Raw genomic sequence first — 23,115 nt, forward strand, 5'->3', positions numbered from 1 at the left:
ATTGAGTTTAAAACTTTATTTGTAATAAAATTGTCTTTGCTAGCATAGTCCAAACTGCTTCAACTAGCCGCATTACTGTTGTTATTAATAATGTTTCTTTAACTGCTTTCTGGACAAAGTGTGTTGGCGAAAGTGTCGTAGTGTTGAACGATGGTAGGCTGAGTTAGACTGTACCGCCCGTGCTAATATGAACTGCTCTATTTGCGCTATGTAGTGTTGGTATGGAAGGGATCTTTTTGCTCTTTACACCACGTGGGTTAGATTTGCCAATAGGTCCTTGCTATTGTTGATCGATTTGTTTTTTCAGCACGGTCTTATGCCAGGGCAAGGGCGTTGGCTTTTTTTGACAAAAAGGATGAACAAATCCTCAACTCTGAGCCAAAACTTTTTTCGTTTTCGACGTCTACATGGGCGTTTTTGAACCTCCTGGTTTTAGTATATACTATATTTTTTTATACTTGCGCGAAAATGCGATTCCATTTACGCCTAATATAAACACTAATAGTGGCACCGAGTCTGCTTCTGTAATGAAGCACCAATCCATAACAAACTCTGAGAAATTTTTGATGCTGTAGTCCGACTTGTGGTTTTTGGCTCTGGTAATACGGCATACGTTTGTAATAGGTTCAGCTTTATTTCCAGCATTCGATCTAAAATACTTACTCGCTCGAATTTAAGGATGTCCTTTGCAAATATCCGCCACATCGAAGCATGTTGAACAATACCTTTAACGGGTGTGGATTTATACCTAGTTTTCCTTCTCTGTTTGTATGTGTTCTTGATATAGAAAAGCGCAAATTCTACGCCATATAGTCCAGCCAACTTGCCCAACTTTTCCAGTACTCCTCGGTATTACAAGGCCAGTTTCTAACCGTGGTGGCTTTCAACAGTCTATTGTATGGAGATCTCGTCTATCTTAAGCAGAACCCTTTTCACTCGGTAATCAGCTTTGCAGTTCATTCAAATGCTGCTCCAAAAATTCCTCACCAAAACATCACCGACTGTTGCTGCCTACTGTAGTGGAGTGGGCATACTTGAAGTTTCCTTCGCCGCTCGAGGCTACATAGTATTATACTACTGCTACGTTTATGCTTGACATTTACCTATTATTATCTTGTACGATAGAGATGGGATGATCAATTAAGAGCGGAAACTGAGTGGCCGCGGTTATGCAAATACTATTGACATTTCGGAGATAAATTTGAACGAAGTTAACTCAACGAGCATCGTGAGGTAAGCCTGCAATATGAGTTCGAAACATCTCCAACAGTTTACACAACACCGATGATTAAGTGCGGGCGATTCACACATCAAAATAACTGGAGATCGATGCTCCAATTGCTCCCCCCGGGGCACACCTGATCGCAGATGTATCATAGCTCGCAATGAGGTTGTCCAGCAGTTCGTTAGTATCCTGCATCTGTGCCGAATGCTAGGACGTAGACTTTCTACTGTGGCTGAGCGGCCAGAGTGTAATGGTGCCGGGTTAGAAGGGAGCTGACGCTGTTTGTACGGTTTAACCTAGAATTTTTTTGATGTATGCACCATGATTGTTGTGCACCTCAGGCTTTGTAAGTGCACGATGACGGTTTGGTTTATAGGGTTGATAATTTTCTACGTTGGAAAAGCTATTGTGTAACTCCGCGTGCAATTGCTCATCATCGTAAAGTTCCTCGCCCGAATGGTTGGCGGCGTGATCTTGCTCGCTTAGGTGCTCGCCTGTACTAATCGGCTCATTCTGCGGCAATTCCGATGGAATGTCATTAAGAGATGATGTCAAGGATGTTAAAGGAGACATGCTCGCCAGGGGGTGCTGGTCGATTTCACCTTGGGTGGTTTTCGGGACACCCGTGCTGAAAGTTGTCTCGAGTTCATGCTGAGGCGTCACCGTAGATGCCTGCATAGTAGTTGAAAGAGATGCTGCCGTGCTCGATTCGCTGCTACCGCTTAGTTCGTCAGTAGATACAGCGGTAGTTGAGCCTTCCAGTTCTTCAGTACCGGTAGTGGTATCGCTATCACTCGTCATTTTTGGAGCCACGGACGTTTCGATGGCGGTAGTGACCTGCTCCGGTGCTACAGTAGTCGTGACGGAATCGGAGTGCAGCGTCAGTTGAATGCTAGACACTAAGGCAGCCGACTGAGGAAGAGCGTTAATTTCTTCATGTTCATTTGAAGCAGCAACTACAGTTGGTTTGGTACCAGAATCGGATGCCGAATGTGATGTTTTAACATCGTTAGAAGACGTGACGTGTTGACTAGTTTCTTGATGTTGGGTTTGAACAGCTAGCAGTTCTGGAGGCATATGCGTACCAGTGGCAGCAGTTGACATGGGAGAAGCCGATGAAAGCTCCACATGTGAAGAACCAACATTTACTTCCTTCGAAAGCGACTCGACCGGGGCAGATGTTTGCTCACTAGTTTTCTGTTGCTCACCAACAGGAGTAAGATCCGATGTTGTTAGAACGGTCGGTGTGGTGTCCGTAACACATGCCTCCGTGGCAACGCTGGTAGATGGAGCGGTAGGAAGCATCGTGGTAGGAGGTGCCTCGGTGTGTGGACGAGCAGATATGAAGCGTGCCTTCACCAACAACATCGGCGGAATGAAGTGATCTCCAGTAATAACTTCCTTCTTCGGTGTTGTCGGTAAAACGTGACTAGCTGCGGTTGTCCTCGTAGTTAGCAATGCTGGAGGAAGGCTCGTAACTGTTGTGACCGGAAGCGTAGTTGGAGCCAGTGTTGGAACCACAGTTGTTGTCGTCGTCATTTCCGTGACATCAGACAACGTCGTTCCAGGCAGTGCTTCGGTGGTTCGCATCGAGCCATCCGTCTCATCTGCGTCAGAATCGGTGCCGCGTCGTAGCCGTGAATCGGGCGTGGTAACAGGGTTCGACGAGGTCACCTCACTCGCTCCAGAAGTACCTTCCATGTTGGTCACTTTCGTGCTGCTACCCACGATCGCCGGATCGGTGTAGTCCCCATCCGCCGTCGGTTTAACCGCCTGCTGGATGATGTCAATTGGTTGCGTTTCCGTTTCGTCCTGCATCGGTTGGTCACCAAGCATCGGTTCATCTTCCTCGTCCTCCTCATCAGCGCTCTCGTTGCGGTCCGACCCATTCGCGGGCTTTTTAGCGTAATGATGCTTCTTCTCGTAGAGCGGCGAGTACTTCTTCCCGTAGCCCGACTTTCGCGGGCTATGCACATCGCGGTCGGTTCCATCGACCTCCTCACTATGCAAAGCTGCCTGCTCGCTGCGCATCAGATCCTGCAGATTGAACTTGTTGATAACGTTCTTCACTGTGTCCTCGATCTGGTTCGGGTTAACCTCAATCTTGTTGTTGCTGTCCTCGTCGTTTCGCGAGACCACCGTCAGAATGTCGTGCTCCAGTATCGGCTGGGGACGTCTAGTCGAGCTGGCGGTTGATCCACCCTCTCCGTTCGGTACCAACAGCAGCTGATTGTTATTCTCGGTGGCTAGCACGGATGCCAGGTCCTCCTCGTCACTGCATTGCAGCTGTTCAATGATGCTGTCCCGATCTTGTTTACCTTGGCAAGAGATGTGCTTGGTACCGGATTCGCCGCAGTCTCGCGAAAGCTGCACCGTGCCACTATCCGACATGTACTGCACTGTGAGCGACGGTATCGAGGTTACAGTACAGTCGACTGCCCACGCCGGCACTACGGAAAAAGAGCCAAGTTTTCAAATGCACGATTCGTGACGTTGGGCTAGGCTAGTATACTTACCTGGAAGCTCACACAGAAAAGCGGCCGTTTCAGGACCTCCACATCGCAAAGCATGCCAGCGGAAGTCACGCACCGGGTCCACTACGGCACACAGGGGTTGCTCCATGGCCGGAATTGCTTCGGCCCAGTAACCACTTGATGGGTCCAATGCCTTTGAACTCCTATATCAGAATGTAGAAGGAATGATTGATAAAACTTTACTGCATCAAAAGGAACGATTCTTTGAAATATGTATTTATGAACTTATATAAAATGATAATATTTTCTAGCTAATGCTGCTCTGTTCAAACTGCGTATTTTATCTCCATCTTTAAACGTTGTCTTTTTAAGTGGAGCCATCGTTCAGCCGATAGTAAAGTAACGGAAAAACGGAAAACCAAATAAAAGACTCCAGTGATCCCCTGCAGAGGTTATGGTGTTCCGGTTCGCACGAATGCTTCCGACCGAGCGCTTCACATCAGCCTGCGGATGAGTTAGCGCTGCCATCTGGGCCGTCTTGGGCCACTGCATCCCGGCAGACCATCCCAAACGATCGTAGAACGTAAGTGGTACGTCCGGCCGGTCCGGCCTGAGGGTCAGCTGGTCGAAGGTTTTCTCCAGTGCCTCTCGGAACCGGCCGGGTTTAGCTTTGCTGGTTTTCCGAGTCAATGTTGACACAACAAATACGGCAAAGGACAACAGCCACCGGACAACCTCGCGGCCGTTTTAGTGACGGAACGGTGCCTTGGCTTGGCTGAAAAATCCGGGCACATCCTTTCGAGGCAAACGTAAACCCCCCATCCCTTCCGTTACAGCGTAAACAAAGGTGCAGCAGCAAGTGGTCCGAAACGGTTGGAAGAGTTGGCTGGAAAATTCCTACTTCCTGCGTTTTGTGTCGTAAACCTCACCGACGAATGAATGAAAACGTGGGCAAAACTTTGAAGCTAAAGGAACATTGACGGAAGAAAATAAAAGCGCACGAAAAACGGATGCTCATGGCTTGCAACATAACCGGTACGAAGTTGGTTGTGGAAAAGTTACTATGCTAGAGGTTCGTTGGGAACTTTGCGTGGCTCATGAGGATGAATTATCGATGAATGGTGTAGGTATATAACATGTTACTTTGTTTTTTTTTGTAATGAGGATAAATAATATTCGGGTGTGCATATTTTTCTCTGAAATACCTTTTAAACAATTTCATTTCCGTTTCATCTAAATAATTCATTCGAAAATTTTAAAAGTAATTAACTACTCTTTAAATAGTAAAAAATATCATAAAATATTCAGATGGTTGATTATTCAGACGACAAGATTAAATGTTGATATAGTACAACTAACATAAAAATTAAAAAAACAAGTGAAAAGAACATTTAGGATGTTGTAAATGTGTTGTTGTTGTAATGTGCTACTTACGTCCAGGTGAAACGAGCCGAATTTTCCGGGCGCATCAAACCAATCCAGACAGCGCTAGTTACATCGAGCTCCTTTAAAAACGCACGCGTCGCATCAAACTGGACTCCATTATCAACTAGAAAGAAACAATTAAGTATAGCCATCAGTAGAATCCTGTTGTGTGGTGTGAAGTATATGATAAGTATAAATAAAAAAAATCCTTTTCGTTTTTATAACGAAATAAAATTATCCAAATGAATTTCGTGATAAACAGTCCACTAGTCTTCGAAGCGTTGGATCACAGTTCAAAGCAGCAAAGAGAGCCCATTATTTTCAGAGGGAAAATCTCTCTCACTAGTACAAATCGGCAAAAAAGACCTATCGATCATCGACGAGTCCTTCTGGAGGAATGAAAAATTTCCATCTCGAGTAATTAAATTAATCCCGCTACTATGCCATAAATCTTCATTACGTTCGACATTGGATGTCGCTCACAATGGAGCATCGACCGAACTTTTCGGGTGGCAGCACACCCAATGCCCCATGACCCTGGCAATTCCTTCCGAAACCACGAGGAACCTTTCCGCAAAAGAAGACGGTGGTAACGCCAACGATTTATTTGCTCAGCTGTTAACAAGGCTTAATTTTAATTGCTTATGCCTCGAGCGAGCTGAGTCTGACTCGGTGCAGTCTCGGGTTTGTTATTCCACCAGCCCACCGAAGGACCCTAATATGGCTAGAAGCGATCGGCTTGCGTGTCCCAGGACGTATGGCCAAGTTTCGCGGAGGATTTAATAGATTGGTGGTCGTCACCAGCTCGTGGCGCAGGTTGGGTGTCAGGTTCGCCAACCAGAGCAAAGACTTTAGCATTTATCATCACACTAGAGCGACGGTTCATCGGTATCAATGAAATGGATCCTGTTGGCACACGATGGCGATTAAACCGTACCTCAATCTAGGAAGGGAAACAAAGAACGAACAATTTTGGTCACAGAACTTCATGGCAGCTCGTTTACTCAGCAATCAAACTGGCCGGTACTTCTGCACAGGTGTTTGCACTTAGTGCCAAACTCAATGCCTAGAAACACTACTCTCGTTACCTTGGCTTTCAATGAGGACGATAAACGCTTGTGCAGATTTTTGGGAAGAGTGTTTGCGAAGCACTAACGACGAATCCTACGAGGCGATATCGGAGTAGTAGAGATGTGGAGTATCATTGCCATTGTGATAATGTATAAATAGAGTATATTACTTTACAAAACAGATTAAATGCACTGTACGCCGATGATGTCACATGTCAGAAAAATACCTAGAAAATGACTCCAAATAGCTATTGTGGCTAGATTTTGCGTTCTATCAAAATAACCGTTACAACCAATTTGTCTAATCTGTCAAATTGTGAAATGTCGTTTCGATAGCAAACAATTTGCATTGATTGTACAGTGCTGATACCGCGTTCAAACGAGTTTAATTGTAGTTAAAAGTGAATGGTTCGTGGCAATTTGTAGAAATTTTCTCGGAAAAAGCAATTCATCATTCAACCGACTCAGCATCAAAAGCGACCCAAGTAATCAGTAAATGGTGCCATAGCTTACATTGTTGGTGGTTGAAACAACGTTTATACGTTTGAAAGTTAATCGGAAAGTTTAGTTACCGATGCAGTTTGAAAATGTTTAATGCTATTCCTTTTATTAGTGTATTAAATAAAAATGGGAATTTGAAAACAAAAAAGGTTCTTGAGTTACGCTCCGGAATGTGATTACAATCGTGGTGTGAAGGTTTTTAGGTTATCTTTCAAATTGAGGCTTGTGAACAACAATAATAAATTATGACAATTTTCCCACCGGATTATGGCTTGTCACGGTAGCAGATTGCGCGGTATTCGCCGCGGACCAGACCACCAAACAACTGCGATCGGTTCAATCAACCTAAACTTGGTTCTTTGCGTTTATTTTCAGCCACGAGATTATTCAAAATGCGACGGCTCCAGCTGGCCACACGAGCTGCCTGCGGCGGGAATGAGCCCGCCGAACCGCAACCCTGATAGCGAGAACTAATTAATGATGGAAGGTAATTAAAATCTATAATTATCCTGCCGCAGAATTCCGGGGCCGGCCACTTCCGGCACTGCGGGTGCTCACCGGTGGCCATTTAATTTTCAGCCGTTTGCTGCGAGGCAACGCTCGAGACCGCACCCAGCTTGAGGTTAGTGCGGACGGGGACGGGCTCTACCAGAAGCTGGACTTAACGTCGCTTGGTACCCGCCGGAACCCGACGTCCAGCTTTTTGATCAAACGCACCGGAACCGTGTCCAACTTTCCATCCCACCCCCCGCTGTGAGCTGAAGCGCTTGAAGCAGATAAAATCTTCCGTTTGCGGTGGTTTGGTGGGCGAAAGAGACGAAGGACCGTTTGTCGGCAGGACGTTTAACCTGATCCGTCATCAGGTCGGCGAAAGGTTCGCTAAAACCACCCCGACCCCGCTAAAATGGCTGAAGCTGCAGTATTACGTAAAAAATTAAATCCAGTAATACATCGGTGTGGAAGGAACGGTGGATACATCTTGTCGCAATTAGCATTGCAGGGATTGCATTTTTCATCGTGTGAGGAACGCCACAGAATGCAAGGGTTCATTGCCAGAAGATGTTATAATGCACCGCCCAAAGATATCTAAAGATGGCTGCAGTTGAAAAAAGAACCTTTAATTGCGATGCAATTATATCATCAAGCAGCAGAAACACGTGGCTCATGATTCTCGGTCGCTTCAGTACGAAGCAACTCGTTTACCGTGCTGTGTCTTCATATCATAGACTGATCCGGACGGTTCGCATTGGTGCTTAAGCATTTCGCTATCCGCAGGTACAGCAGATTTAATTATATTTTCTCATTTTTTCCTGTCCGCGCTCTGCCTCTCTTAGAGGGACCCGTGCCGTGATGGAGTGGCATGGTGAGATGGTTCCGCTTTTCACTCGAGGCCATCCGAGATGATCTGAGCAACACCCGAAGCGCATGAACTCATTTTCAATATTCACGATGCACCCGGATTGCTGCCAAGAGAAGCGCAATGAAGCCAGGCCACATGCCAGACGAAACGCTGACGTTGGTTGAACACTTTCAAAGCGACTGCCTTCGTTGGATCCGTTGGGCAACAGAAAATGAGAGCGGTACGGATGGTTTGGCGAGTGCACGCAGCGTGCATCTAAGATTGCACACGCCCGTGAGCCGGAATGATTCATCATCATTGCCGGGTGAATGGAAAGATTAACTCGTGCATCGCGTGTTTTGGCCGAGCCTGGCTCATCCTCCCAGACGACGGGGGTCGTCTTGTTGTGGCGAGAAATCAGAGGAAACTTATCGTACACTCTCGCCCAAGGATGCCCGAGTTGCGCTTAAATTCTTTACATCTTCTGGCTTGGGTGGAAGTAGGATATATCGCAGAAGACAACGACGGGAAAGTAATTGCCGCTACTGGGCCACGGTTCGATGGAAGTGGCCTAGTGGCATCGGATGTGCTGATATGATAACGTCCACATAGAACGACGTTGTGAAGCCTTATTTTAAAGGCACGCTCGGGATCCTCGGTGCTTATCATAGTTTCCAGGTGATAAACCAAGCAAGGCGACAATTCCGATGACAACTTTCGAAACGATCCTTAGCGTCTCATGAACACGATCATTTAAGCAAGCTTTTTTGCGAGACGTTTGTGAAACCAGCCAAGAGGATGGGAGTTCGAATCTGTTTTAGATTTTTTTTTTTTTAGCGCTCCATATTCATCCGGGAATGATGCAGAGGCATATGCAAATAATGCAAGATTATTATTATTGGAACGGACCAAGTGAATTTCCCTTACGATCGGTTTCCCAATCGATACGTTTATCATATGCGACTTTGAACCCCGGGTAATATCCAATTTGGAGTGATTATGCAAATCAATTCAGCTGATGGCGTTGATTGGGCGCGTGATGGGAATGATAATTGTGGCTAAATGTGCAATCGAAATACGGAAAAAGCTAAGCCCCACCCTTGCAGCTATTATCATTTGCAATAACGCGTATCTGAGGGCGCTAGCGATGGCTACCAATATTGTAATAATAATTATAATGGGGTTGTTAAGCCTGCGAACAGTTTGCATATGCAATTAACTGCCGGAGGGAACATTCAAATGGCAGAAAAATGTCACTCCATCGTCACCTGCTGCTCGGTGAAAAGACTGTGTGCTTTCCATCGTTTAGTGTTTAATGAACTACCGAATGCCACGACCCGGTCGTTGGCTAATATTAAATGGCTGTAATTCAATCCAACGATTTAAATTCCAGTGACTGGTGAGCTCAATTCAGCATGCCTATGATCTATGTCACTTTTCAGTTGTTGGAAAAACGCTTTTCCGCAACGATTAAAGTGGACATTTCCTGATGGCAACAAGACGAAAAAACGTCATCATCACACACGGGCCAAATACAATTCGTTAAATGAAACATTTCCCTCCCGGCAATTGATAACTCGTTCGCTTTTGCCATACCACAGATGGAAAGGGAAGCGAAAAACTGATCTGTGTTTTCATTCAATCCATAGGTATGTGAGGTGAAAACGGAGGATAGGAGAAATCGTTTCCCTTTGGTATCCCTCTGCTGGCAGGCACAACATCAAAGGAATCCCAATCGATTATGCGTTCGTGCAGTACGCGAGAGCTGCACAATCAGCTCGTGATGATGCCTGTCGGTGGTGATGGTGCTGGTCGGATGTAGAAGTTTTTTTTTTGCTGTGGGTGATTTTTTGCAATCGACGTTGTGGCATCGATTCCGGACTCCGAGTGCATACCGAATTCCTGCAATCATGCTCGACCGGCAAGCGATTTGTGGTTTTGCCTCCCTTCAAGCTGTTTTCTACTTCGGCTGCAATCAACGAAAATGGGGTTAAACAAAAATCTCCCTCCTCCGGCTGTGTCACACGGGACTTGGTCGGGAGATTTTCCTCTGGTAGTTGTATGCGAGCTTTTAGCCAAGTGTTTTTGTACTAGAGAGAATTGCACACTCTATACACATCTATAAGGCTTGAATAATGCATCTATTGTGAAATAAAGACTATAGGGCATAAGCTTTTTTTATAGAATAAATTATGAACAATATTGTATGCGCTATATTTTTTTATAGAATAAATAATGAACAATATTGTATGCACCATAAAATTGCCAAGAAAATTGAATCGCAAGTAAATTGTAACGTACACCAATTGCGCAAAGCATAACGAGCATTGATTGCGCATTGATGAATGGACACAACGATACAATAGAGAGACTAAAGAGACACTAAAAGAGTTATAAAAATATAATTTTTCCACTCCACTTCCTTCCGATCCGGGCCAATTGACTGGCAATTAGGTTGATTGCACCAGCGAACAATGGCCCGCGAAATGCATTCAAATAAATAATAATCGAGCAAGTAATACAGTGCGAGAGATATGATTACCATTGCGGTCGTCGGAAACACGGCTATGGGTGCAATTGGCAATGGGGGGTTTTATTTAATTTTATCATCCATTGCTGTTCATTCGATTGGATGCGGTACGAAGGAAAATGGAAAGAAAAATTGCGCACATTCGCAAATTGCGATAGCATGGCGATATTATGAAACCGGAAACAAGCTTTCCAAGGCGATTTGACTTATAAAAGGCGATCGGCATTACTTTCGTGGCGAATAATTTTGCAATCCAATTCGGAGTTTTTGCTTTCACTGGGTTTTACTTATGTGAGGGCTATAACGCAATCGATCCATCAATCGCTTCCGCTTGCGCAATTTTGTTCTTTAATGGAATAATTTCCCCAGATAAATAGGAAGACGAATTCTTAAGTATTTGGTTATTTAGAGCCTAATTTAAAACATATTAATATTCATAAGTCATCTGCAGCTCCACTGTTACAGATAGCTACAAATATACGGTTTGAACAGCCGAAAATAGTTAACACCGTGCTATGCTAACCCTTTGACAATTTCGCGATATTGATGAGTTGGATAAAAAAATTGTCACTGGAAATAATGCGGTTCGACCCAGCTTTTTTTGTCGTTGGGTCGCACATTACATGAGTTCATATAAGCACGTGTGAAAACATGTTCCTGTAGAATTCGTTAAGGTATTGGCTATAAATAGAACTCCAGTAGTAAACGCAGCGAAGAAGGGGTAACGAACGGGCGAGAACTGCACGATTCTCGCCGAAGTGCAAAGCCGAGTAAGACTCGTGCGAAACTGTCAAAACCGTATCGAACATAGATCTCATATCCATTGGGGGGGCTCAGTGGTGTAATTGGGAAAGCACTGCTGATAGTGAAGAAGCTGACTACACTTCACTGGACGGGTATCAATTCCCGTGGCCTTTCCGCTGCTGGCTGGTTGTTGTGTTCTTCTTCTCTGTGAGAGCGGCTTTCTCATCACAAAGATGGAGAACAGCAACACCAGCCAGCAGCAGCAGCAAAATTGTAAATAAATATCAAAGGGGATAAAGGGGTAGTCAACTTAGCATGTAAGCGGCCATATAACGGAGCCGGGGTGTATATGTACACAAATAATTGTACACAAATAAATCATAGCCGTCTCACAAGACGAGCTCAAAAATAGCACCCAATCAGGTGTAAATCATGTGCAATAGGCGAGTCACGGCCAAAAAAAAAGGGGAGGGAAAGGATGGAGACAGTCGGGGTTTTTGTTTTTCGAATTAAAAACCAAAATTTCCTATTTTTTAATAAAAAAATACGATTAATTTGACGAATAATCCACTCAAAATACTGGAAACTAATTAAACCTCCTGGGGTGTATGGACAAAAATTGCCGAATAACGTTCACAAATAATTCACACTGAGAAGCAATATCGTGCTTCTACATTCTTGGATGCGAAACAATTCCCTGTGCAGAAGTTGCTCGCGCCATCTGGCCAACCTGTACGCCAGTGCCTGGCACCTGTTTGGCGTATCGAAGTGTTTTCATTTATTTTATTTCCTTTACCATCCCCACAGGCGGCCCCGGGGCGTACGTGAGTGGGAAAACTTTATACGGATTAGCCGGCAAGATGCACCGACCGGCCAGTTCCTCGACAGCCAACGATGCTCCAATCCGCGACCGATCCGCGGTCGATAAACGGATGTAACCTCGCCGCCGGCAAAGTTCAAATCAATGTTTTAAAAATACCTCGCACCGTAAGCAATCTTCCTTCCCTGGATCGGCGCTGGTTTGTTAAATATTTATACGAATTTCCATCGCCCGCGGGTCCAGCGCAATGCTTACTTACTTCCTTCCGGTTTCAACCCGACCGGAACGGATCGGCGTCCGGATCCCGGGCGTGCACAGTTCCGGGAATCAATATTGAGGTTGCTCCCACCGTCGGAATGGATGTCCTTTTTTGGTGACTGAGGATGGCACCTTGCAAGGACACACGGGTTAAGTGGTTCTAAATGAACCCCCCGGTTTCAGCCTGCTCGCCTGGGAAAGCCCGTCAGCTGCACCTGAGGGAAATCCCAAGGAGCTTCCTCGATCGATTTCATGCGCGGCCGTTAGTTTGGATAATTTTTTTTAAACTCCCCTTTCGTTTGAAAATCCATTTAAGGGCGCGTGCGAGAAAACCCCACCACATTGTTTGTGGGACCGGTAGCAGCGGATCGGTTAGTTAGGAGCACTTTTCCACAGTTTTCCCACCCGTTGGAGCCCACACATCCATCTTCCGGAAGCTCCCGAAAGGATGCCCCATTCGTGCGCGGTTCGTAACCGGTCGAGCTTAATTAAATTGCTAAATATTTACACACCCCCTTTGCAGGATCGCACCCCACCCGTTTCGGAGGGTTGCGGAGGAGTAAATAAAGGCCACTCGTAAGGACACACTCGAAACAGCGCCCAGGTTCGAGCAGGTTCCAGGAAGCTCCTGACGACGACGCTGTTTGATTTGTTTCCCCCCTTCGACTTGCGCTTACGGGAAAAACGGAAAAGAATCGCACCCACCGAGCTGCTTGCATGGTTTCGCCGAGACCGGGAAAAACCCCCCTTCAACAAGCGCACTCCACCCGACCACTAATCGTCTTACGGTTGCCCGCGCAAGGGCAGCAGGAAAAGCTCGAGTGGAAGGCCATGCCCTGAATCGAAACCTTTCAGTGGTGAGCTGCTTACGCTCTGCTTTTGTTACATTCACGGCTCGGGTGGGGTTTCGCAACGTGCGCGACAGATGGTGCTCCGAGACAATCAATTTCTCAGCTGTAGGGTGGAAAATAATAAGCAACCGGGTTTGCAAGCAGCTTCTGGAAATGGCCGGCCGCATCCTGGCAGTAAAACGTATCAAATCGGCTTGGAAACTCCGCCTTTCCTGTGTGCCTTTAAGTACTGATATTGATAGCACGGTTGACAAAGGGCAGGGGCCTGATTTTTGGTTTGGTTTGTTTCAGATCAAAAGCGCCTGGAAGGACCTGAATGAAGTGCGCCCATCCTTCGCCAAAGCCAAGCAAGCGTTGCTGCCAACATCGTCACGTCATTGCTCGATACGATTAAATACCGAGGTGGTTTGTTGTTCGTCCTGACGATGCATCGATTGTACGCCTTCTCTCGAGGTATTATGCTTTAAAACCAGCATCCACCGAGCACGGGATCGCGGCGTGATCCCCTCAAACCGAATGGTTGGGATTTTTCAATTTAATTAAATACCATAAAAATCATCGCTACTCTCCGCTGCCGATGGTCGCATACCCGAGCCGTGTTTTTGTGCGTCGGAGAATGTTGCGCTTCTCGGGAGCCCATTTTCTCATTTTCCCATTTTCCAGGGCACACTCTGGGCTTTGCCAGGCACACGAGCTACTTGGCATGGTGGCCAGAACCACCCGACGTTCGTTGGGTAAAACCGGCTAAGAAAACAACCTCTCGCGAGTGAAAATTATTGATCCCTTTCGCGTAAGGCTCTGCAGCAATGATCATAAGTGATAGATAGTGACGTGAGTTAACTTGCAAACAATAAACCGAGATAGCGTATTTAATTTAAAACCAAAAAAACACTAACATTTCACTGGTATGGTTCATTTTCAGGCTACTTTCGCGAGTATACAAAAGGCGCTAACGTACGTTAAGGACCTAGTTGGATTGTGCAGTGTACCAAAGACGAAATCTTCGAAACCATCAAAAGAAGGAACTCCCCATCTTCGATTGCGAACTCTCAAGCTCCAGTGCGGGTAATGCATCGAAGCGCAACCAACACGAGAGCCACCGCTTTCTCGGCGACCTAAGGATCGATTGATTTTAATTGAAAAATCATTACACCACCCTTCGCAAAAGCAGCACTCGTAAGGGAGCAGTCCTTCAAGTACTTCCACCCTGCCCTGGAATGCCCCAATGGCTCCATATCCCTTCGCTTTCCCGAGGGTTCCCGTGATGAGACGGTTGTACATTGTTATGCTGATTGCGGTACGGTACAGGGCCACGCCAGCGATAGGGCTTCATGCCACGGAGATCGCGTAATGAATAATACCCTACAGCTTTCCGGCAGCGAGCACTGGTCGATTGCTCTCGCAAAAGTGCAACCACCCACCGGGACCTGGCAGTAAATTCGTTGCGCCCGTAAATTACGGATGCAACCGGGCGGGTTCGCAAAGTTTTGCTCGGTTGTAGGGCTTCGATTGTGGGCCGTCTCGAAGTTAGCAACGGCCAACAAACATCACCCGGCGGGCGCTTTCGGGAGGGATGAATATTAATTAGAAGGATGGGCTCTCGAGCCTGGCGCAGGGTGCGCTTTTCGAGACAATGGCGGCCGGTATTTCATTTAATAATTTTACCATCCACACTCACACAACCCACACGTACACTATTTGCTTTGGGAAAACGCTCGGTGCTTACGAACCGGCACTCTTGAGCCAGTCTGGAGAGGGCGCTAAGTCAAGAAGGTTTTGCGAGCGAGCGAGTTTTGTTTCGATAGTACCGATGGGAAGGTGGGGATTTAATTTAATCGATTCGCCCAACAGCTTCCCTACGTTCGATGGAGAGTAGAGCCTTGCCAATCGACGACCTGCGATTATCCGGCTCAGCGGACATGGGCTCCGCAACGTTTTGTGCCGAGTGGAAATGAATCAAGTGAAAGGAAGCCACAGTGAAGCTGTACTCGGGATGGGATGGAACCTCAGAATGTGTTGCGTTGTGGTGGAAAATATCAACTGCGGTAGGTTGTACATGTATATAATGTTCGATAGCTACTAGATGCTTAGTTATAAGCTTATAAAATATTGCGGGCAAGGGCGTATAACTTCTGCTTTACAGTTATTAAAAACTATCTTATGGAGCTGATGTAGAACTAGCTTCTACTCTCATAAGTATTTAAAAAGTAAATTAATATTCATAACATTAATACACATATTTCTTCATTCTACCATAAGCTTTCAGTATATTATTACCTTTATGTAGCTTTGTAATGACACGAATTCGGATAAGTTTTGTTAAGGTGCGAAATAATGACGATTGTCCTTGTGTAAAAGTTAAGAAATCTAGTGGTTTGTTAATCAAAAGGTTTAGCATAGCTATTAATTATCTGAACCTGTAATACTGCACTCATGATGTTATGGAAACGTTGATATGTGTTGCGTTATTGTGGAAAATAACGATGGCGGCAGAATGGACTTATGAAGGGTTTAGAGTAGCTACTTAGTCGAGCAGGGTTAGAAATATATTGCTCAAAAGACATAACAAATTATGCGTCCTGGCTTTAGAGAAAGGTGTATAATATTTAGTGTTTGCTTTTGAGTTAAATGTATTTCAATAAATGTATAATGTATAGACTGATTCATTTATGGTTGACGTGGAACGGACATCTATTCCCACGAGGATTTAAAATACTTGATTAATTTAATAGTTGTGATTTCATATATCTTCCTCATAAAATCATTCTTTTTCGAAGTTTAAAGATACATGTGATAAAATCAAAACATCATTGTATCAATGCATAGATAAAATATTCATGTAATTCAAGCCTTCGTGTCATAAAAGATAGTGTACAAAGCCATGGTGGCGATTTTAGAAAATGAAATGGGTATGCTTGATAAATGATCTGTGTGAACATATATTAATCAAATATATACTATAAAGTTTTTAAAAATCACGGGATATTAAGTACTGTATATAGCAAAGATATGATTATATATTTCATACGGATCCTAAAAGCACAGTTGTTTATATATATATATATATATATATATATATATATATATATATATATATATATATATATATATATATATATATATATATATATATATATATACATGTATATTTATATATATATATATATATATATATATATATATATATATATATATACATGTATATATATATATATATATATATATATATATATATATATATATATATATATATATATACACGGCCAATACCGATAAAAAAAGTTTCGTATTTTAATGAGTCAAGAATCAATTGCAAGCCAACATCGCGGCTGTATGAGAAAAACTGTATCTATTTCATTCGTCAATTTACAAAAGACCCATCTGGTTTCCCGCAAAGCCATCGACATTGTCGAAATGCAAATTACTTGTTGTCGTAAACTATAACGTAGATGGTCGATAGAAAGTCCGTAGTCTTACGCCGTCCACCGGTGACCACGAGGCCATTGCATTAACGAACCGCGGCTTTTTTACGTGACACCATAACGCTGAAAACTTCGGCAGCATCTCGGCAAGTTTTCTATTAATGCTGGTCCTTCTTCTCTGTCTTTAGGTCCCAGTGCGATGCGAAGGTGGAAAAGTTTCGTCTTCACCGGAACCTGAGGACAACCGGTCACCAGCCGGGCTTTGAAATCCGATACAAACTGTGGGAATTAAATCATCACCGACCGTGCAGCTGTTGCCACCGTTCGACCCACTCACTAGCTCGCTAAACCAACGCAGAAATAGCTGGCAGACGTGCTGCCGAAGGGCACGAAGTAGTTGTGCCAGGCACTACTTACCGGTGACTAGATTGGCATGATGAAACTGACAGACGGCGTCCGCCTCGAACCAGGAGATTTTGTCGCGGAAGTAACGATAGAACACCGAGAAGCCTTCCTGCGGCAATGTCCACGTGTTGCTGATGTTTACCTGCCAGGTAGAGAGAGAGAGAGAGAAAACGAGAACGAGTGGTGTAAATTGCTAGTGCCTACCGTGCGAAGGTTACGTTCAAGGATATTCAATTTCGCTAAGTAACACTCGGACAAAGTTGCGGAGCTCAAGGTGTCGCAACAACGGGCTATAGCCACCTGCGAGCTTTGTGCAAGGTCCCCAAGGTGGATAATGTCTCATAAGGCGCGTATCTGCGGGCTCTGATTAGATTGAGTGGTCTCCAGCGGAACGTGCAAGGACGAACGAGGACACGTCACGCGGTTTTGCGAGTCTTACCCATAAGTGATTGTTTTAGCTCACATAGCGAAGCCGATGCGTTGCTGCTGGAACATCAACTCTACCGCATTGTGGAGAGCGCAGAGACGTGATTCTGAGCGTTGTGTATACATTGTAAGTTACTTACGAACCTTGAGAGATAAGTGCAAGCTTTGTTCACCTGCATTGAGATCGATTTGTTGAACACAATAGCTTAAGGAAGGTGTTGGTAAATGCGTTTATGATGATCATAACATTTGCGTCAGTATTAATTATTGCAAACGCTTTATGTTACCAACGTGAAAGTAACTTTGCTAAACAATAAGTAATAATATTTCTATCAACAAAACACTTATGTCTGACACTAAAATCTTTCAATAGCTGCGTTCTTGGAAAGGTTTAAACATACCGAGAAAGTACACGAGATTGTTGGAGCAGGAAACTTTGCGGATGAAAAAAAATTAACACCACCATCCGGACAGGAAGACCCGTTGAACAGTCAGAACCGTTGCCAGGCTTGCACGTGTTTTTCGTCAATAATGGACATTAAAATTCTCATAAACCGTACGTGCCAGGAAGTATGGCTCACTCTGGCATGATGGTCAGACTTTTCATGCCTGACGTTCGCCAACTCGACCTAGCACACATGACGCATTCATGCATCCCGCCAACATCGGCCAGCTGAATGCTTTCGGGAACCTTTTTACGCCGTTGCCACCGTTTCCATCGCATCAGGAAGCTACCTGACCTAATGCACTACTCCGTTACTAGGCATGTCTGGGGGATTCTTCCCATTCCGTGCAAGTTCAGTGTTCGAGAAGAGCAAACAAAAATATTGCGAAACGGGGCAACGTGCAAAAAAAAGGGGGCCACGCGAAAATTCTTCCCAACTGGGCCTTGCCCACTGACGGCTTACGTTGCAGCGCTCTCGTATGTCCGCACCAGTTGGCGAAGAATACCGACGGAGGTCGTGTGCCGTACTTACTTCAGCCTGTTGTCTTGTTTTATGGGCCTGCTTTGTGGCACCGGGGCATTGTTGCGCATTGTGCTTCGTGCTTTCGCGAACCTCCACAAAACGCAGCCTCAGAGTCCGCAGATCCGGAAGGCCATAACACTTCTTCGGTCCTATCAAAACCCTACTCCTTTGGTTGCGTGTTAATATCCCTGCCCAGCTTCCACGATTCGCTCGTGGCTTCCCGGTGAGACGAGCTTCCATTTCGCTTATGAAAGTAGATTCTCTGCTTCGGGAAGTTATTGTTGGCTTTTTTTGCTTCTTTCTCTACTATCCGCGCTACAACTTCCCTTTAGCCCACCGGAACTTGGCGCCACATGTGCATTTTACTGCACATTTATGCTCGTTCGCGGCTGGTGTTGATTTCCACACCGACCTGCCGTTCGACCGAGCACTACTTCGGTGGTTGGGGTTTCCTTTAACTTTTTTTTTCGTCCCGATTTTTGGTTTTTGGTTTTTCTGGTCTTAATGTCCCAACAGGGCCTTGCTTTATCGCATTCGTACGGTACATTTTGATTGCTTCTTTGTCGCCATTTTGTGGTGAATATTTTATTTCTATTTTTTGTTCGTCCATATTCCCATTTTATTGCCAGCAGTCCCAGGACCATTACCAGCCGGTTCGTTTACGAGATGCCGTTCAGCGCTCTCCCCATCCTTGTTCGCCGTTGCACACTTCAAATTATTGCCGAGAGCGTTGGATGAAAATATGATTTTTCACCGCGAACGCGGCAATTTCCCTCTGCCAGCTATACGAACCATATTTGCGAATCGCCCCAGTGGTCCCAGTGAAGATAGCTAGTGCTTATATCCCCTTCCCCACTCCCCCCCTCACAGTATTTCCGCTTTGTCGGAAAATGCGCCGGAAGTCCTCACCTCGACGCTTTGCTTGACCCTCGCTCGCTCGTTGATGAAAATCTGTGTGCTTTGACTTCGCCTCTCTTTAGTTCCTCGTACACCGGCACACTTTGTTTGTACGCTATTTATGTATGGGGGTATGTGTGTGTGTGTGTTTTCCTGCACCTTGTGATGCTCGTGCAGCGCTTTCATTTGCATGTCATTAACTTAAACCGGTCGTTGGCTGGGGTTCGGTAGAGATTGAGCAAGAGAAATCGCTAGAAATTAATATCTTCACGTTAACCGGCGTCCTGTGCTGCCGTCGGTGCAAGTATAATAAGGCGGATTGCGCTGATGCCGCGGTGTCTTGTGGAGTCTCGGAATAAATAAATACATCAGCCAGGTCCTCTCCGCTGGGGACAGGAACCGGATGTCGGTGGCTGTGGAGAAGAAGCGATGCTTTGCCTGAATACACAATCTCTCTTCTAGCCTGGTCCGGTAAGCTTAACCGACTGATGCTTGCATTGCAACGATGGAGTGGAATGTTGATGTAGAAAAAGCTATTAAAATTGCACATGCCCTGCATCCATCCCAGCAGGTGGGCATGCAAGATGTATAGCCATCTCGATAAAACGGACAGACTGGATGTAATTTAAAAAAGGACCGTTTGGTGTGTGTTGTCTCTGTTTAACGAGCATAACATAAGCCGATGGTAGGGTGTCGTGTTTAGTTTAAAGTTCGTAAGGAAATGATAAAAAAAAGTAAACTCAACGAGTACTAATTTTTGCCGTCTGCCTGCTTGTGGCTTCATTATTTTGCAACAAACTAATTCAAATGTTTGATAAAGCATGTTCTTATACTATGCTTCATGAATATGTGTACACTAGGTTTAATGCTAGACCTATCAACAAAGCTAAACTGAATAGAATACCGGCGCTCAAAGGCGACTATGGATAAAACTGAGTAGTGGGGTTTCTGTTCCCTAAGCGAAGAGAAAATAAGAGCTCCCATACAAGCCCCTCCTATTGGAGTATTGGAAAATATGGTCACGCATACCAAGCATGGCTGATTAAAATTAAATGATTCAAAAAAGTAAAAAAAAAAACGTTCATACTTGGGACGTTTACATACGTACCCGTACAAATGGGTGGGAGGGCATACAATTCCTTTACGGAATATTGAAAACAAAATCTTCAAATTCCATTTGTTGTCTAATTTTACTAAAGCTTGGCATGCACGAACAACCCAGTTCATTCAAGATGTAACTAAGTATTAGCTTCCCCAATGCAGAAATGAGGGCGTAAAGGATCCCTTACTACCCTCATTTCATTGTTTCCAGCAACATAAGTAACAATACAAGACCAAGTAAAAGAGAAATGGAAAGAAAGCAAAGAGAGAGAGAGAGATAAAGAGAGAGAGAGAGAGAGAGAGAGAGAGAGAGAGAGAGAAAGAAAGAAAAAGAGAAAGCGAAACCGAGACCGAGAGAGAGAAACGAAAGAGCAAGAGTGCGAGAAAAATATGAAAGGAAAAATTTGCGAAGTAGCAAATAAAAATGATTAAGGATGAGTGTTTCGAAAGGGTAGATGTGGAAAAAACCAGGCATAAACAATAGGTTTTACTTATTCTATGACGCTAAAGAGGCCAAATATTAGGAAGAAAGATATTGGCAAAAACGGGTTTATCTTACGTATCAAAGGATTTGTAAAGATATGGTGGTTGTAAAATAGCGAGAGAAGAGAGGATTTGATATAAAATCCATTCGTTGATATGATATTGTGGTCAGAAAAAAAGTATGATAGCTAAGATGGCTAGAAGGGTAAATTTGTTGAATAAAAAGATCAGGAAAATTTGAAAAGCTATAGGTAATTGTCTAACATATTTCATGAGCGACAGAGAAAAATACGATTGCTCGATTGAACCACATTTCGACAATGCCCAAAATAAGGATCAACTCTCTCATTATCATTAACAGAAAAGCAAAAAGGTTTCGTTAATAAATATGCCACCCGAGTTTATAAATTTAGATGGGATTCTAACCGCCAATAGTAGCTAGTGCAAGTGCTTCGCCTAATGCTCTCGGCTAACGAAGTAAGTGAGAACCTCGCGCAGCCTACACGTGTATATAAACGATGCATTTGTTGTTGTGTCGTTTGCTTTCCGATAGCAAAATGGCGGTTTTACGCTAGTCTAGAACCATTCAAATGCTAGAATGTTGATTGAATGATTCGATAATAAATACATGTTAGGTGGATGTATATTCATCTAATACGTGAACTTGCATTGTACAAAAAAAATGTATTGACAAAATACATTATTTAATAACCTATGCAGACCTTTTCTTTATCGGAATTGTTTACAAACAAAGCGTTTGACATTGTTAAAAAAATTGAACCAAAAATGCAAGGCTAACTAGATTCCATAAATCCATAAAATTATGTAAAATTGACAACTATCAAATCGGCACTCTGGTAAGTAACGACTCTCCAGTCTTGCATAACAGGTCGTTCGATGTGAAGTGCAGCTTTGTGAAAATTAACTTTGTGAAAATGCAAAGAATTAACAACATTTATTGCTTCCAGCACGAGCTCGGATCGGGCGGGTACTCGAAGGTACAGATGTGCGTGCACAAGAAAACCGGCCAGCAGTATGCGGTAAAAATTATTGAAAAAAAGCCGAAAGATAGAAACAAGTACTGGCTGGACAACGAGATCAAGGTGATGAAACGCTTGAGCACCCTTCACAGCGATGGAAGCGGAGGGCATACGAGTGGATATTTACATGGAAAAACACCCCAAATGCGACACCCTAACATCGTGCAGCTTCGGGAGACGTTCGAAGACGAATCGAAGGTCTACCTGGTCATGGAGCAGTTGACGGGCGGTTGCCTGTTCGATCGAATGGAATCGATGGGATTGTTCTCAGAGCGGGACGCTTCGAACCTGATTCGGCAAGTGCTACAAGCGGTTGACTACTTGCATGAGCAAGGCATCGTGCACCGGGACCTGAAGCCGGAGAACCTGATGTTCGCCAATAAAACGCGGGACAGCAAGATTGTGCTCATCGACTTTGGACTCGCGATGATAGAGGGTTCCAGCCCCAGGGCGGGAGTTTTCGGTACGCCTGGTTACATGGCGCCGGAAATGCTGGCCAAGAAACCCTACGGTAAGGCGGTGGATCTGTGGAGTATAGGAGTTATCACGTACTGCCTACTGTGCGGGTATCTACCTATAGACGACGACGACGAAGACATTTTGTACGCTAAGAACGAGATTGGTGCGTTCCAGTTCGACTCACCATCATGGGACAAGTTCAGTGACTCGGCAAAGGATTTCATTGCCAAACTGATGTGCCTAGATGTGGAGAAACGGCTCACCTGTAAACAGGCCCTGGCGCATCCCTGGATCTCGGGCCAAGTGAAGCCGTAGGTGAGCGACACGAGTGGAATATACTTGTACATAAACAATGTAAATCACTTAGTGTCTTTGACTATTTATAATTTATGTATAACTTTAAAACGAATACCAATAAATTAGTATTATCGACGATATCCGTCTAATTTCTACTCTGAATGTATACTTTTTTTATTGCTGATACTTGATGATGATGGCGTAGATGCGTTTGCCAAAATGGCCGGGATCGGTGATTTGTTAGACGACGGCGCGATGAAGTGATTTTTTTTTTATTTTCTAGCTTAGGGATTTGAATGTCTTGTGAGATTATTCAAATTATTTATTCTTCCAGCCAAGGTTCCGGAATTTAAACGACGAAACACAATTTTTACACATGG

At 44.6% G+C, this 23,115-nt stretch overlaps 2 protein-coding genes across 2 annotated transcripts; one reads left to right on the plus strand and one right to left on the minus strand.

Moving 5' to 3' along the window:
• Position 1: 1 nt before the first annotated feature.
• Positions 2 to 17,616, minus strand: LOC128728895 (microtubule-associated protein 1B). The gene is made up of 6 exons (XM_053822545.1): positions 17,528 to 17,616; positions 17,269 to 17,371; positions 17,077 to 17,206; positions 5,134 to 5,248; positions 3,742 to 3,902; positions 2 to 3,675 (listed from the first exon to the last, which is right to left on the minus strand). The coding sequence occupies exons 1-6, from the start codon at positions 17,614 to 17,616 to the stop codon at positions 1,517 to 1,519; spliced, it is 2,757 nt and encodes a 918-aa protein (XP_053678520.1). The 3' UTR covers positions 2 to 1,516.
• A 4,258-nt stretch (positions 17,617 to 21,874) lies between these two features.
• Positions 21,875 to 22,753, plus strand: LOC128728896 (calcium/calmodulin-dependent protein kinase type 1-like). The gene has a single exon (XM_053822546.1). It carries the CDS (start codon positions 21,875 to 21,877, stop codon positions 22,751 to 22,753), a length of 879 nt encoding a protein of 292 aa, XP_053678521.1.
• The last annotated feature ends 362 nt before the right edge of the window (positions 22,754 to 23,115 follow it).

The sequence above is a fragment of the Anopheles nili genome, chromosome X (genome assembly GCF_943737925.1).
Source record: "Anopheles nili chromosome X, idAnoNiliSN_F5_01, whole genome shotgun sequence".
Taxonomy (NCBI): Eukaryota; Metazoa; Arthropoda; class Insecta; order Diptera; family Culicidae; genus Anopheles; species Anopheles nili.

Coding starts and splice junctions, on each gene's coding strand:
- LOC128728895 (XM_053822545.1), bottom strand. CDS start 17,616: ATGTATACACAACGCTCAGAATCACGTCTCTGCGCTCTCCACAATGCG. Junction 17,207..17,268: donor TTGAACGTAACCTTCGCACG/GTAGGCACTAGC, acceptor TCTACCTGGCAG/GTAAACATCAGCAACACGTG. Junction 5,249..17,076: donor TCATGCCAATCTAGTCACCG/GTAAGTAGTGCC, acceptor GTTTCTTTCTAG/TTGATAATGGAGTCCAGTTT.
- LOC128728896 (XM_053822546.1), top strand. CDS start 21,875: ATGCAAAGAATTAACAACATTTATTGCTTCCAGCACGAGCTCGGATCG.